The sequence below is a fragment of the Ornithodoros turicata genome, chromosome 2 (assembly GCF_037126465.1).
Source record: "Ornithodoros turicata isolate Travis chromosome 2, ASM3712646v1, whole genome shotgun sequence".
Classification (NCBI taxonomy): Eukaryota; Metazoa; Arthropoda; class Arachnida; order Ixodida; family Argasidae; genus Ornithodoros; species Ornithodoros turicata.
Window position 1 is genome coordinate 50,446,770 of NC_088202.1, and position 17,343 is coordinate 50,464,112.

Consider the following 17,343-nt stretch of genomic DNA (forward strand, 5'->3'; position numbering starts at 1 on the left):
GGGTATACTATGAGCTGGCTATGAAACCTGGAAACTGCTTCAAAGTGGCTAAATGTAGATCAGAAAAAAAATGTACTGACTTCTGCGCTGGTGTACGTTCATCGATATTGCATCCAATCTTTTCGTAAGAGAACAGCTGCTCCTTCATATCTCAGTACAATACATAGGTAATATAAGGTGCTAGAAGCATCATTGCATCCATAGCGTCATTGTGCTCTTTTATGAGAAGCACAACGATAGGCTTCAAACATTCATTCTTTATCCTTCCTCAGCTGTTGAGTTTACGTATGTGCTCAAGTCCTTCATCTGCGACAGCAGCAAAGACGCTGGTATTCCTCGCAGCGATGTTGTTGGCACCGTCGCGCCTACACCAGGTCAGTAACTAGGAGAACTCATTAGAAGCTTTCATGAAAAATCTTAGGGGTATTAATACTGTGAAGCCACTGTGGTCGACAAAGAGGTGTACCATGATCCCGGTCCGAGGGCAGAGGACGCATCAACTTACCACGTGCAATGAAAGCGAGGATGCGTGCTGAATGCATAATATTTTCGTGAACTGAAATTTGGCAGTCGTCAAAAAAGCGAGACAGCGGCAGGAATGGAGCCACGCATCTCTCGCTTGGCAGTCGAATGCCTTTCCAATGCGGCATGTATGTTCACGTGCTTAAAGCAGCTGTGACCCGACGCCCGAAGTTCTGTTGCATAGATGTGAAAGACGAGCAGAGGTGAAGAAAGTGCCTAGAATCTGCATAAAATAACTCATGCGGCTGAGATATCGTGGCCTACATACCCGCCCCTAGAGCGGTCGCGGGGACTTAACGTGCTTGCGAGAACCAATAGGGAAGTTTTGCTCCTCTGACGTCAGGGATGGACGGCAAAGTTTGGTTTGTATAAGTGCGTTCCAAGTCGTATGAATTATAGTGCAACTTTTGTGTTATCCAACGGTGAAAAGTGGAGAATGCAATGACACAAGTCTGTTACGAATGTGAGATATGCAGAACGATCAGTTCTGTCGTCTCTGTTCTCCCGCAGCATGATTCAAGTGCTTTTTTCATCATTCAATCATTCCCTTTTACAGCGTCTTCTTCATACTTGAAGCTTGAGTCTAAGAAAAACAAAAACAGCAACAAAAAAAAAAGACACTGGCAGGTATGATACAAGTTACTGTAGCAGCAAATCAACGACAGCGACAAAGCTGTTTATGTGCCCGTGCCCGTCTTCTTTGAAGTGATGCCACACTCGCATCGGTCGACCCAACAGTCAAAGTATGTGTGCTTTATGATGGCGATGGCTTCGTTTACGATGCCGTCAGAGACATCGTGGCTGTAAGTCATCAACGAGAAAAACAATAAGGGCTGCTGCTGTAAAATATCTCGTCATTACTCTTATATCGTTTCTTCGCTTCGTCTTGCTGGGTTTCCGGCGATGCGACGACGACCTCGGCAAAACTCACTCATGAGCGCGCCCACTCATGCTCACTCACGTTCAATTCGGCTAATGAACTGATCGTGAGTGAGCGATCCTAGAGCAGAGTAGGCGGAGAGTGAGTCTGAGTGAGCGAGTCGAGAGCTGAGCAGACCATGATTGAACCCGAGTGAGCGAGCCGTGAATTGAACGAGCGGTGAGTGAGCGTGAGTGAGCGGACCGAGAAGTGAATTGGTAGTGACTCAGCGTGAATGAGCGAACCAAGAGCTGAGCGGGCAGTGAGTGAGTCCGCACTGAGTGAACGTCAGCGCGCGATTCGAGAGTTGAGCGGCCAGTGACTGAGCATGAGTGCGCGAATGTGGTGCTGAGTGGCCAGTGCGGGTATGAACTGAGTAGTGAGCGGCCCATTTGCACGCGTTCACTAATTAAAATTTTAAACTTTTAAATTTTACTTCAACGCTTACGGAACCTCCGGTTTGCGCATCGCGGTCGTCAGCGAAAAATACTGCAAGAAAAAACCGCGTCGACACTTACTGATTTTTCCGAGTAATTAATTGGTTTCCGTTTACATATTTCTTGCGCGGATCAGTGCAGAAATGAGCTCTTTGGACCAGCTATCCGGCTGTCAACGTCGTGTTCATCCGCTAGGTTAACACACGGGGGGTGATGGAAGATAAGGAACAGCCGTAAGACTAACACCGCAAGACTCTTATCGGGCGTCGAGTGAGCGTGAATACGCAAGCCGAGAGCTGAGCGGACGGTCAGTGAGCATGAGTGAGCGAGCTGAGAACAGGGCGGGTGGTGAGTGAACTTGACTGAGCTAGCCGAGAGCTGAGCGGACGGTGAGTGACAGTGAATGAGTGAACCGAGAGCTGAGCAGACAGTGAGTGAGCGTGAGTGAGCGAGCCGAGAACTGAGTGGGTGGTGAGTGAACGTGAGTAAGCGAAAGTCAAAACTGCCGAGGTCTGTGCGACGTGCAAGAGAGGATCTTCACGAAACTGAGCCCTCAATCGCTGTCGCTGTAAAAAGCACACACACACACACGTCCCTCATGTGTGGTTATTTGTCTTGCCCACACTCGAGCTTCAAATATGATGGAGTTCGTCCACCAGCTAGCTCGCGTATATGTCATCTTACCTGCTACAACGTCTTATTCGATTTTGATATTTTGATTTTGATTACTTACTGGTAAAAAAGGATGCTTCTGGTGTGAATACGTCTCGAAAATCGAAACGCCATGGTGTTTCTTCTTTAGTATTGCGTCATCTAACTGCATGACGAACTTAAGGCCGAACTATGCAGAGTAGATAGCCAGTGGCCTTCACATCACGTTCGTTCTCGCTTGCACTAGCATGTTTCGTTGACATGTTTCATGACCACGATAAAAACCTGAGACAAGGAACAGAAAATAACAACATGACACGTCATTGAGAACGTGTCGTGTTGTTATTTTCTGTTCTTTGTCTCAGGTTTCATCGTCGCTTTACAATGTACCAGCTCGCCTGCACCCTCGCACTTCTACCAGTGACAGATGACGTCAGATTTTGGTTTTATGTCTTCTACTGCTCCTGAGTAGCACTCTAAAGTAGTTTAATACAATTGTCAATTGTCTAGGATTCTTCGGGCGTTTGAAGGTTATGGCCGTTCTTGGTATCGTTCCTGTCGTCCGCTCCCTCGTAAGCCCTAACGTGTGTAAGGATCTGCCAACGCCTTCGGATATGACGTGCAGGAAAAACATGACTCTAAGATTGCGGAGTGATCTCCAAGCTGATAAGGTAAGTCCAGGAATGGCCTGCAGTGTAGGCGACATTTACATGTGCAACAAATGACAACGGTACATGAACCAGCAAGGTGCATGGGCAAACAAATGATGCACGGAAGTTTTGTTTCTGAAGCAGGAGTTATGGCCGAACTTCAGATATCCAAGCAGATTAACGAACGTACCCAAACTATTGGTATTTTAGTATATGCTTCATCCGGTACGCCTATAGAGGGTACTGAGAAATGTTCACGCACACTATAAATCCAGTAACTCTAGACGTAACATTTAAACCGGCGTAACTTCCAGAATAAGGGTTACTCGTCGTTGACCGTAGAGGTTACGCCAGATTTCCCAGGTGAAAAAAGTGGATCCGTTTGCGAGTCGGATATGGACCCAGGAATTGATTGCTAGCTTGGAATGCATTTCCAGCTAGGAATTGCTTTCCAATTAGAAACACGTTTCCATTTTCAAGTGAATCCACTTGCAAGGCGGTTGTGGAACCAGGAATCGTTTCCGAGCTAGGAGTCGATTCCGAGGTTCCTTCGGAACCCACCTGCAAGTAGTTGATTGAAGCCGAGCCAGGTTTCAGCACCAGTTTCTATTCTGAACAGCTGTTGTGGCTGTGCAGTAGAGCCAGCCTGTGCTGCTCGACTGGAATATGTACAGAAGGCATGAAGGAAGATGTGATATTTCCTCCTCTTTCTTTTGACAAAGCTGCTGCCAGTATGTGTCCTCTTCATTAGCCTTCTTTATTTCAGCAGCTGACAAAATACATTCAGAGTCCGAAACCTCCGACTCGGCGAAGTCTTCCCTGTCGCGGTGTCTTTTTCTTCCCACCTAGATGCAAAATGAATAAACGTAAATATACCGTGAGCAGATAAAATATGGGCGGATTTACACCAGTTCTGGGTGCCCCATGGGCTTCGGCGGCGTTCTTTTTTGCATTTTGTAGATTGAACTGAACAGATTTTTTGGCATCTCAGAAAAATGCATGTCACATCAAGTCATATACCACTTTAAGACACGAATTGGTACTAATAGACATCAATGCTACTTCACCTCAAGATTACTTAGACTCATCAACCATCAGCAATCCTGTCCATCCTAAAGCTGCAACACAAGACAGAAACGATGAGTGAATAGAACTGCTGCTTTTTCACTTGTCGTCCGTGTCCTGTGTTGCTGCTTTGAGATGAATAGTCAACGCCAAGTTCTCCACATTCCTACTAATCTGCAGTCCTATTTTGTGCACTTCACAACATTGTACACGCCTGATAGCCAGTAAAAAGTGCTGCTGTCCATACCCGATTGTGAATGAAATGGGAATTCGGTTTCATTGAAAAAAAAAAACGTAGAAAAACATGTTGCAAATGTACTCGAATTGCCATGCACAAAATTGTAAATTTTTTCCTGCAACACTCACGCAGCATACCTCACTTTCAGTCACGTTGGCCCTTATTGCGCACGATTCATAGTATCTTGCAAGAGTCCTGCATTTTTATGACGAACTGCCAGCTATAAGAAAAGACACATAACAAAGTCAGTCACAAGCCTGAGCAGGAGCTCTTAGAGCTCCCTCACTAGCTAGACTGCACTCACGCTATTTTAAATAACAGTATTAACAGGGAGTAGATCTACACATTCAGATAAACGTGCATACATATCAAATCATAAACTGCTCACCATCGTAATTGCAGTCATATACAGGGTGCTCAAAATTAAGCTGGCACGAGCGCTACGCAAACGCAGCGATGACAGGAAACCGGATGATAACATTACGCTACTTGTGTACGAAACAGGTGCTGCTAGTTATGTTGCACCTGTTTCTTACTCAAGGAACAGAAAAAGTAGCACCAGTTTGCTTTTGTTCGCCTATTTATAAAGTGCTACTAAAAGCTTAATTTTGAACACCTTATATACGTCGCTCGTTGTTTCCCGCGATTTAGCTGGTGCAGAAGGTGTAGAGACAAAAAAGAAAATAAACTATGCAAAACGCAGCAGCTGACTATAGAGATTCAAAAGCATTCAGGTTTTTTGCCTGCCTTGAAGAAGTTCCGTTGCGTTCCGTTCCGTACAAAACCTCATGAATGGTGCCATCGATATTCCGAGCAGCCGCTGCTCCCTCAAAGTTTGCCGTCGTGATCATAGGTATAGTGCATTGAAAGGTTCGTGGTGACATGCTTAGAAGTTTACTTCATCATTTTGTTCATGAAAAAAAGCTGGGCTTGCTAAAATTTGGGAAACCTATCAACACGTCATCACAAGCCCTAAAGTGCATTGCCTATGATCAAGAAGGTAAACAATTCGGAAGCAGTCCCTGCTTGAACATCGGCGGCGCCATCCCTAGGTTTTGTAACCTTCACGGCCTATATAGCATCGCGAGTAACCTGTATTTCAGGGTTACCAGTCAACCAGTCAACACTGTAACCCAGCCCGATGGGTTACACGGTAGCTGCTAAAATACAGGTAAAAAACCGGCACACGTTTTATTCTTATTTAGGGGCATCTACATTTAGAGTGTAGCTCCCCCCCCCCCCCCAGCGCGGTGGCGGGCGGGGGTCGGTATCTGGGTACCAATTAAGAATGCACTCTACTCTTTGGCGCACTACCAAACGCGTACGCAATGCGATACCATTGCATCTGACGAAGGACGGGGCCTGCGCTGTGACTGTGCATGCTTTGCGCGCGCGCAACGGCAACCCGACCACTGGTTGCGATGGGCCTCCTGTAGGAACAGAGGTGTCTCCGGCAAACGCGTTCACTTCCGCTTAAAGTCCCCGTATTATTAGGTGCGAATTTCTAAACATGTTGCCGAGTGTAATGACGCCAGGCTTTGCTACGCTGGTCGTTTTCAGTTATCACGTCTGCATCTCCCGGAGCAATAGCGGCACATCTGCGAGCTCTATGCTTGCGCGTATGTTCCGCAGCACAACGCCTACGCTGCAACTCTGCCACGTGGGCGACATCACGCGAGACACGCTGTGCAGACTGGTTCAAGCACTGATCCCACTGAGCTCAGCGAGCGCGCCTGGCGTCTGTTTGTTCTCAGCTGAGGTGGCGTGATTACGAGGAGTAGAGGTTGCGTCGTGAGGAGAGACGGGCCTCAAAACGGCTTAAAAAGGCTTAAAAGCGGTAAAGAATAGTACCGCACTTAAAACGATAGTTCACAGCATAACACACGAACTAACTGTCAGTCCCAATATCTTTCTCTTTCCGCTTTTTGTTCCCCTTTTAATGTGAGGAATACAGGGATTTTCAGCGATCTATTTTATGAAAATAGACCAAAAGCCAGGAAGCATGTTGGAAACAGGGGTATATTACACTAGGTTATACAACAGTAAAAAAAGATACAAGACGTTTCGTCGCCTATACGGACGTCCTCATCAGCTTGGGAACACACGCGAAATGTCCAGACAGACTAAAAGGGAAAGTCTTCTAAGCCCTTGTAACAGTCGGGCAGTGGTCCTTTGTGGTTGTTGCAGGCATTCTTTTCGTCGTGGATGTGCCAGGATTCCAAGAACCTCCTGACCCCCATCTTTGTTCATGGGCCAAGGTCTCCACGTTGTCGAGGTCGAAAGCGTGGCCCGTCTTGATCAGTTCTTCAATGAGCTCGGTGCGGCGGTTTTCTGTGCCATGTGTTCTTTAAGTCTGGTTCCTTTCTTTCTTCCTGTTTCTCCGATATAGCACACCTCACAGACACTGCATTGCATTTTGTAAACAACACCTGACTGTTGCATAGGGGGCACACAGTCTTTGAGACGCGAAAGTATGTCGCGGAGGGTTTGTCTCGGTTTGAAGGTTGTGCCAATATCTAACGGTTTTAGAATTCTCCGAACGGATTCTGACAAACCCCGAACATAAGGAATACATGCAAAATTCTTAGGAGGGGGAACGTCGTCATGAGTGGGCGACATACGTGATAGTGTGATACCCACGTCGAGACTGGGAGGTACCCGGGTTCGAATCCCGGTGCCAGCTGTGCTCTCTGGGGTTTTTCCTGGGTTTTCTTCAGACGCTTTCAGACATATATATATCGGCACAGTTCCTTTAGAAGTCGGCCCAGGACGCACATTCCCCCAGGGCGCCAGTCGTAACGTTGCCCACCTCTGTGAGGCCGACAACGGCGAGACCTTTTACCACCACCCCCACCACCACAATCAATGAACGAGGGAGGATAACGGCTCTTCATGAGGATATTATTTATCTGTTACCTGTTGGCGTTCGGTTTCTTTGGCTTCATCCGTGCTGGAGACTGCGACTAAGGCGGTTGTACAGGGACTCTATCACTGCCCGCTTGTGCTCAGGAGCATGACACGAATAAAAATTCAAGACAGAATCATTGTCACAGGGCTTACGGAAAACGGCGGTGTAGATACTTCACGAGTCGGCTCGAGTTACTAGAACATCAAGTAAGGGAAGCTGACAGTTGTTCTCTTTTTCTACAGTGAACTGTATGTTGGGATGTATACTATTGAGCAATGCGTGGAAAGAGGAGACATCATCATGTTTCAAAATCACAAAAGTGTCGTCCACGTACCGTTTATACAACCTAACGGTAACGTCCCCGGAATTCAAGTCCGATCACCAGGTTAATTGCGGGAACTGAAACAGGGCTTCCCATCGGGCAGCCTTCTATTTGTTTGTACACTTGGCCGTGAAATTTAAAGTACGTTTCCCTGAGGTAAAACATGAGCAACGACACAATTTCATCGACAGAAAGCGCTGTACGGTCAAGTAGGGTGCTGTCTTACGCAAGTAATGTTTTGCTACATCGATGGCGAGGGTGATACGTACATTTGTGAACAGGGACAGCGTCAAAAGACACCATCGCTTCATCAAGGTTGACCACAACACCACGCACTGCTGAACAAAATTCAGAGGAGTTTTTGACTGAATGTCCATTTTTGTAGAGGATGGGGTTCAGAAGTTCCCCGAGGAATTTGGACAGTTGGTACATCGGTACTCCGACGAAAGACACTATCGGTCGAGGAGGAACATTTGGACCATCATTCTTGACCATCAAGAAGGTACCACGTAAAGAGATTATAGTTGAAGTCGAAGACAAGCTCCGGTTTGTGAAAGACAAGAATGCTGTCAGCGACGCAAGGAATCGCCTCATGGGTGTGATTTCCCAACGATGGGAAGCTGTTCCTGAGAACCTGAGCACCGACGAAAGACAATCGCTGCGGGAGCTGAAGACGGATTTTGCAATTGTAATCCTTCCAGCGGACAAGGGAAAACGTACTGTCGTCCTAGACGACATACAGACATACAACGACATACAACAACAAAATGAAAGACATTCTCCGGGATGAGTCACGTTTCGAGAGACTCGCTGATGACCCTACAGCAAAGTCAGAGCGAACCCTTGTTCAACACCTGCGCAAACTAAGAGACATCAAGAGCATCACCGACGCGACATACAAGCGCCTTTTCTCGTCTGACGGAGAAATACCGAAGGCTCATGGATTACCAAAGGTGCATAAACCAAACGTTCCTCTTCGACCGATAGTGTCTTTCGTCGGAGCACCGACGTACCAAGTTCCTGGTGGAACTTCTGAACCCCATACTCTACCAAAATGGGCATTCCGTCAAAAACTCCACTGAATTTTGTTCAGCAGTGCTTGATGTTGTTATCAACCCTGATGAAGCGATGGTGTCTTTTGACGTTGTTTCCCTGTTCACGAATGTACCTATCACTCTCGCCATCGATGTAGCAAAAGATTACTTGCGTAAGGACAGCACCCTCCTTGACCGCACCGCGCTTTCTGTCAAGGAAATTGTGTCGTTGCTTCCGTCCATGTCGCTTCAATGCAACACTGAGACGGGACGAAGGGCGGTTAAGACAAGGAGACAAACGTATCTGCAAACTCACAACTGACAGGAATTTATTTGCGCAGACAAATTTAAACAATCACGAAGGAAAATAGGTGGCGCACTAGCTACACAAAATTCTATGCCCATAGTGTGGTCCACGTGGGCCCGCAAGGTCAACCCCACACTCCACGTTTAGAAACTCTTTTTCTAGGTCAGTCAACGCAAGGGACGGGGCACTGATACAATGTGTCCCTTTTTTGTGAATACAGAAGGCTTCAATTATCTCGCGTACAGTCTTATCAGAGTTCTTGCACAAAACAGATGTTTTATCGAAGCACGGTATGCACTCGCAGTCCCTACAGTGCAGGCCAAGGTGGCCTGATGGGGTGCGGCGTATAGTCGATGCATGTTCCATAAGTCGGACGTTCAAGCACCGCCCCGACTGAAGAATATAACACGCACCACAATCTAGAGGAATAGAATATATGGTGCCTAAGTCGCAGGCAACAAAAGGCTTTTTGTGGCGAATGCCACACCCCCGAACATTACGCTCTTTATTAATGTGTGAGCAAAGACTTTGCAACTTGCGTGCAGCAGAGAATATAACCGGAATATCAAACCTGCCCGCAATTCTTTTTATATTGTGAGATACCCTATGTACATAGGGTATGACCACTGGCCTGGCAAGGGGCATGACAAATGTCCTTTTCGGAGTAGATCCCCTAAGCTGCTTTAGTAAAATCTCGGCCACATCTACTAGCACATTCTCAGGAAATCCTGCACATCTCAGTCTGGTTATTTGGGTCTCGAAGCTACTGTTCAACATGTGCTGGCACGATTTTACCAGAGCTGCACGCATTACTGATTTTGCCAAACCCCTCTTTACTAACTTGGAGTGAGCCGAAGCATATGGCAGGAGGCCTTTTTTGGACCTAGGGTTGTACTTATAACAGATATGCTGTTGGGTCTTGTGGATACGAAGGTCCAAAAACTGTAACGTGTCGTTCTCGGATTGTTCTAAGGTGAGTTCCAAACCCCCCATGCACTTCCTGAATATCTCAATGAAAGCGAACAGATCTTTTTCATAGAACAGTAGAAAGTCATCTACATATCTACACACATGGTGGCGAGGCATACCTTTTAGTGTCTCCTCCATTAACTTGTCACACTTGCCCAGGAAAATTTCACAGAGAAGTGGGGAAACACATGAACCTATGGGTGTCCCTGATTTTTGGATATAATACTTGCTTCCACTGTTGATCACCGTGGCCTTTAGGTAGCTGGCTAGAAGTTCCATGAACGATGCAACACTGATTCCAACACTATTTTGGAACGAAACTGGCGAGGTCCCTTCGATGAGATCCTGGACAGCCAGAAGAAGCCCAGATAAAGGTATAGAATAAGAAAGGTCAACCACGTCTAAAGAAACAAAACACAAGCCCAGAGTTTGCTGCTGTTGCAGAAACTGAATGACCTCCTCGGAGTTCTTGACGAGATAGGGATCAGGTATGTAGAGCCCTTGTAGGTGACGTTGCAGAAACCGCGAAACACTTCTTTGCCATGACTTACGCTCAATGATAATTGTCCGAAAGGGCATGTCAGGCTTGTGCGTCTTCGCCGTAAAAAAGGCTGAAAGGTATGGATCCTTCTGATCTGTAACCGCCTTGGCCAGTTTGTCGAGATTTGTCGAGCTTCACAAGAGCTCGAGCTCTTGCCTTTGCGCTGGACCGCAACATTGTCCCGCAAGAACTTCGGACATCGTTTGGCTTCATCACACCTACGCCCCAACATGTAAGGAGGATAGCCAAAATCTTGAGAGGTGAGTGCTGGAAGCACTATAGACTACAACAGGACCAACTGAGAACGTTGTGTTATGTTGAAGGTGAATCGGCAGAAGACTATGCAGGTAGATATAGTTGGTATCGAAACCTGAGTGAACAACTCAAGGAGGTGTTTTGGAATCGCAGACTCCGACAACTGTTGTATAAAAATAAGACCATCAAGCGACATACAACTCCACAAAGGGTTGTTTGTGTGGGAGATGCGCAGGTCCCAAAAGACATCAGCGATGCTTTGGAACTCGGCCCGAAATTTTGTGTGCAACCAAAGCTGAAGAGACCCGAGCTTTTAGGTCTTATTAGAAGAGTGGCGATCGGCGTTCCAGATGAAGCAAAATCCAACTGCATCGACCTGAACTGAAACTGAATGACCTCCTCGGAGTTCTTGACGAGATAGGGATCAGGTATGTAGAGCCCTTGTAGGTGACGTTGGAGAAACCGCGAAACACTTCTTTGCCATGACTTACGCTCAGTGATAATTGTCGGAAAGGGCATGTCAGGCTTGTGCGTCTTCGCCGTAAAAAAGGCTGAAAGGTATGGATCCTTCTGATCTGTAACCGCCTTGGCCAGTTTGTCGAGATTAGTCATTTTGCACAATTTGATAATGGAAGTGCGAGCATTCACGGCCTCTTCAGCTCCAATGGAAATGAAGTTCTTTTTCAACGCATTTGACGCCTTTTGATCATATTCTTGTCTGGGGAGGATCACAAAACCCCCTTCTTTATCGGAAGTCACCAGATTATAATGTGACTCTTTAAAATAGTCAACAATCTTTTTCATCCTTATAGGAGTGGTACAACGAAGCGAGAAATCTTTGACAGCTCCTAACATTTGGTCGATGCAGTTGGATTTTGCTTCATCTGGAACGCCGATCGCCACTCTTCTAATAAGACCTAAAAGCTCGGGTCTCTTCAGCTTTGGTTGCACACAAAATTTCGGGCCGAGTTCCAAAGCATCGCTGATGTCTTTTGGGACCTGCGCATCTCCCACACAAACAACCCTTTGTGGAGTTGTATGTCGCTTGATGGTCTTATTTTTATACAACAGTTGTCGGAGTCTGCGATTCCAAAACACCTCCTTGAGTTGTTCACTCAGGTTTCGATACCAACTATATCTACCTGCATAGTCTTCTGCCGATTCACCTTCAACATAACACAACGTTCTCAGTTGGTCCTGTTGTAGTCTATAGTGCTTCCAGCACTCACCTCTCAAGATTTTGGCTATCCTCCTTACATGTTGGGGCGTAGGTGTGATGAAGCCAAACGATGTCCGAAGTTCTTGCGGGACAATGTTGCGGTCCAGCGCAAAGGCAAGAGCTCGAGCTCTTGTGAAGCTCGACAAATCTCGACAAACTGGCCAAGGCGGTTACAGATCAGAAGGATCCATACCTTTCAGCCTTTTTTACGGCGAAGACGCACAAGCCTGACATGCCCTTTCGGACAATTATCATTGAGCGTAAGTCATGGCAAAGAAGTGTTTCGCGGTTTCTGCAACGTCACCTACAAGGGCTCTACATACCTGATCCCTATCTCGTCAAGAACTCCGAGGAGGTCATTCAGTTTCTGCAACAGCAGCAAACTCTGGGCTTGTGTTTTGTTTCTTTAGACGTGGTTGACCTTTCTTATTCTATACCTTTATCTGGGCTTCTTCTGGCTGTCCAGGATCTCATCGAAGGGACCTCGCCAGTTTCGTTCCAAAATAGTGTTGGAATCAGTGTTGCATCGTTCATGGAACTTCTAGCCAGCTACCTAAAGGCCACGGTGATCAACAGTGGAAGCAAGTATTATATCCAAAAATCAGGGACACCCATAGGTTCATGTGTTTCCCCACTTCTCTGTGAAATTTTCCTGGGCAAGTGTGACAAGTTAATGGAGGAGACACTAAAAGGTATGCCTCGCCACCATGTGTGTAGATATGTAGATGACTTTCTACTGTTCTATGAAAAAGATCTGTTCGCTTTCATTGAGATATTCAGGAAGTGCATGGGGGGTTTGGAACTCACCTTAGAACAACCCGAGAACGACACGTTACAGTTTTTGGACCTTTGTATCCACAAGACCCAACAGCATATCTGTTATAAGTACAACCCTAGGTCCAAAAAAGGCCTCCTGCCATATGCTTCGGCTCACTCCAAGTTAGTAAAGAGGGGTTTGGCAAAATCAGTAATGCGTGCAGCTCTGGTAAAATCGTGCCAGCACATGTTGAACAGTAGCTTCGAGACCCAAATAACCAGACTGAGATGTGCAGGATTTCCTGAGAATGTGCTAGTAGATGTGGCTGAGGTTTTATTAAAGCAGCTTAGTGGATCTACTCCGAAAAGGACATTTGTCATGCCCCTTGCCAGGCCAGTGGTCATACCCTATGTACATAGGGTATCTCACAATATAAAAAGAATTGCGGGCAGGTTTGATATTCCGGTTATATTCTCTGCTCCACGCAAGTTGCAAAGTCTTTCCTCACACATTAATAAAGAGCGTAATGTTCGGGGGTGTGGCATTCGCCACAAAAAGCCTTTTGTTGCCTGCGACTTAGGTACCATATATTATATTCCTCTAGATTGTGGTGCGTGTTATATTGGTCAGTCGGGGCGGTGCTTGAACGTCCGACTTATGGAACATGCATCGACTATACGCCGCACCCCATCAGGCCACCTTGGCCTGCACTGTAGGGACTGCGAGTGCATACCATGCTTCGATAAAACATCTGTTTTGTGCAAGAACTCTGATAAGACTGTACGCGAGATAATTGAAGCCTTCTGTATTCACAAAAAAGGGACACATTGTATCAGTGCCCCGTCCCTTGCGTTGGCTGACCTAGAAAAAGAGTTTCTAAACGTGGAGTGTGGGGTTGACCTTGCGGGCCCACGTGGACCACACTAGGGGCATAGCATTTTGTGTAGCTAGTGCGCCACCTATTTTCCTTCGTGATTGTTTAAATTTGTCTGCGCAAATAAATTCCTGTCAGTTGTGAGTTTGCAGATACGTTTGTCTCCTTGTCTTAACCGCCCTTCGTCCCGTCTCAGTGATGCATTGAAGCGACATGAACTACCACCAACTCCCCCTCTTCCTCCCTTTGATAGTTGCTTCCGTTTTGCCTCGGGGAAACGTACGTTAAATTTGACGGCCCAGTGTACAAACAAATAGAGCCGCCCGATGGGAAGCTCTGTTTCAGTTCCCGCAGTGAACCTAGTGATGGAATAGATTGAAAACCAGGTTCGAGGTTTTCACGTATCAAAAAATAAACGGTACGTGAACAACACTTTTGTGATTTTGAAACATGATGATATCTCCTCTTTCCACGCTTTGCTGAATAGTATACATCCCAACATACAGTTCACTGTAGAAAAAGAGAACAACTGTGAGGTTCCCTTCCTTGATGTTTTAGTAGCTCGAACCGACTCGGGAAGTATCGACACCTCCGTTTTCCGTAAGCCCTGTGACAATGGTCCTGTCTTGAATTCTTATTCGTGTCATGCTCCTGAGCACAAACATGCAGTGATAAAGTCCCTGTACAACCGCCTAGCTGCAGTCCCTTGCACGGATGAAGCCAAAGAAACCGAATGCCAGCAGATAAGTAATATCCTCATGAAGAGCCCTTACCCTCCCTGATTCATTAAAAACACAGTATCACTTATGCCCCCAGTCGTGACGAAGTTCCCAGTCCTAAGAATTTTACATGCATTCCTTATGTTCGGGGTTTGTCAGAGTCCGTTCGGAGAATTCTAAAACCGTTAGATATTGGCATCAGGGTGTCGAACCGGAACGGAACGGAACCGAAAACCGGAGCTGAACCGGAATTTTTTCACGAACCCGAACCGAAACTGAACGGCTATATTTTCACCAGTCCGGAACTGATCCGGAACGTAAAGCAAAATAGTGTTCCCAACCGGTTCGAGAAACGACTCCGGGCTCTTCTGTTTCCCCTTTGGACGCGAATGGCCTCTGCTCTACCTGAGCGCACACGCATCGCGCGCTTGACAACAGCACGATGAGTCGGCACTGCTTTGCAGATTTCATATCAGCTCCACTTAGCGAGGAATGTCGCCAGTGCAAGTTCACACTTACTTTCTCGAAATTCTGCTAAACATCTACAGCTTAGTAACCCTCAAGAGTTGTCCTGGTTCGCAGTGTTTTACTTGCGCTTCCTCTGTAGTGGTTTCCTCACCTAGACAATTTAGCAATAATAATGGTAATGGTGCCGTGATGTTTAGCAATAACAACAAAAATGACGTAGCAAATCACACAGTTAGGGACGTGCACGAAGTACTAAACGCTGTTACTCGTCGTCGTCTTCCAATGTCCTCTAAAGCGGGGTGTCGAAGCGTGATATCGCGTAAGCATTACGCGCGTCGCTAAATATTGACCATAAATACGATGAATCACTTATTTAGCGGACTAGCATATTATGTCTACAATATCACGAATAACCATATACAGGGTGCATGCAGATAAACCTAACCTGCATTTGCACGTGTAACTCGATGTCTCCTTACCTAAGGAACTTCCGGTGGCGCACGATGGCGTATTTATGCGTGCGAAAGCTACAAAAAATCCTGAAAGCCATACTCAGCGACTAAAAATTAAGAGAGTGCGAAAACGTCGGCTTCCGTGCATTATAATAGGGTAACATGGCGGTCTCAGGTGAGTTTTGTGCAGACACCGCTGAAGGCACTACCGATGAGCATCCTTGTTGAACATCGTTTAGGCTAGTAGATGCCGGGGCAACGAACAAACGGAAAGAAGCGCGCTGACGGAACAAACACGAAAGGCATTATGTGGGTTCCTGAGCTATTAAAATACTCGCCTGTAAAGGCCGTGCGAAGCAATCATCGCTGCTGCGGTCATTCTTTGATTGTACGTTACAGCTCGTCAGAAACAAGTATGTTGCAATCTCTTTTAAGAACAAGTTGTGTTGTATTCGTTCGGGCGTCGAAGGCAGGATTCACGATCACCACAAAATCAAGATAACCGTACTTGTGCTTCTGTTTGTACAGCAGTATACTATTTCGTTCTATAAGACCAGCCTCAGGTATAGGGTTGCAAAGCAGACGCTGTGACGCGCGACAGTATATACTGCGTGATGGCAGTGACTAATGTTTTTCCATTTCTTCTTTTGTCGTGTTCGTGTCCTTCGCAGGTCCCCCATTCGATGCACACGATATAGTGGTGTTTTTGCAGAAGATTTCTTGTCACGTTCCCTACACTTTAGCTTTTTTGGGGGGGAGAGTGCGGATGCTTCCCTCACTATACACTAGCTGAACCGTTATGAACCCGTATGGAACGGGTTCGAACGGGTCCGAACCGTTATTCTTTGCGCTCCGGTGCGGAACCGGAACCGAACCGAAACTTCTGAACCCTCCCCCATATGTTTTGAGAGGGTGTACCTATTTTATCAGTTTCTCTGTCTGGTTTTGACACCTAAAACGTGTCTCTGGTGCTCTCATGGTGCCTTCTCTTCTGGTGGGTACCCAAAGGTCCCGTGTGTGTTTGTGGTCCATTCTGACATGAAAGAACAGCGTGGGGGGAATATGTTTATTGAAGAAAAAAATGGGGAAGAACAGCGTGTTTCTGTGATGTACAGAGTCATGATAGGGGTTTACGTCAACATTCTGAATACGTAAACAAAAGCTGTTGTTCAACAGATAAGATTAATTGCAAGACATCAATTTGTGAACATTGAACTTCACATTGTGATATGTCAAGATTGTGTAATTACCTCTTGCAGTGCCTAGAGGACTCTGGCCACTTCTGTAGCAGTCAGGTACGAATGACAAATAAATTGCACTTGGGACTTGCACAATACTGAAAATCCAAGCAATAAGAGACCTACCTGTTGAGATTTAGGTTAACACAGAAGCTCTGCACTTTGTGTTGTGCTTGTCTTCCATCTGTTTGGTTATTTTACACTTAGTTATCTTTCCTTTGCAGCCTCAACTTCTGAAAGGTTTTATGGACACAATCTTGGTGAGTACAACGCCATACACGGTATCCATGGTAACTATATGGACTCAATTTTACAGCATAAGCAAACATCTATTTTTACTTATAATAGCGACATATACTAGAACAAGAGAGTCACAGTGTTTACAGTCGCAGTGGCAACCAAATGGAGCGTTGTTCTAATTAATTTTGACCAATGGGTTTTAATTTAAAAAGGCAGCATCCCAGTGCGATGACAGCATCCGTTCCCTGTAGTTTTCGGGGCGAAAAAAGGGGTCAACATCGCGAGAGGTAATGGCTTTTATTAAAGACCGCATGTTTGGGTCATTAGTGCAGTGTCGTACATAGCAGCGCTACTTGTAGCAGTAGCGCAACCGTGTTCACTGGTATTTTCAATGGCTCATTTGAAATGGGAGAGTGTCCAGAGGGGCCTCCCCACCTTCCGCGATAACCAGTTGAGTGTCTTCCTGCCACGCTACAGTCTAGTCAACGAGCACTATAGACTCTCTATAGAGCTATAGTCTGCTCTACAGGGAATTCGGGGTGATATGTTTATGTAACA

General features: G+C 46.3%; 1 protein-coding gene across 1 annotated transcript in view; it reads left to right on the top strand.

Annotated features, from left to right (window-relative positions):
- Positions 1 to 17,343, top strand: part of LOC135383455 (uncharacterized) — an 89,369-nt gene that overhangs the window by 48,498 nt on the left and 23,528 nt on the right. Inside the window, exons 6-9 of the mRNA XM_064612897.1 lie at positions 273 to 374; positions 3,040 to 3,200; positions 16,567 to 16,602; positions 16,770 to 16,805. Coding sequence (XP_064468967.1) covers positions 273 to 374; positions 3,040 to 3,200; positions 16,567 to 16,602; positions 16,770 to 16,805 — 335 coding nt within the window. The remainder of the gene's footprint in view (positions 1 to 272; positions 375 to 3,039; positions 3,201 to 16,566; positions 16,603 to 16,769; positions 16,806 to 17,343) is intronic.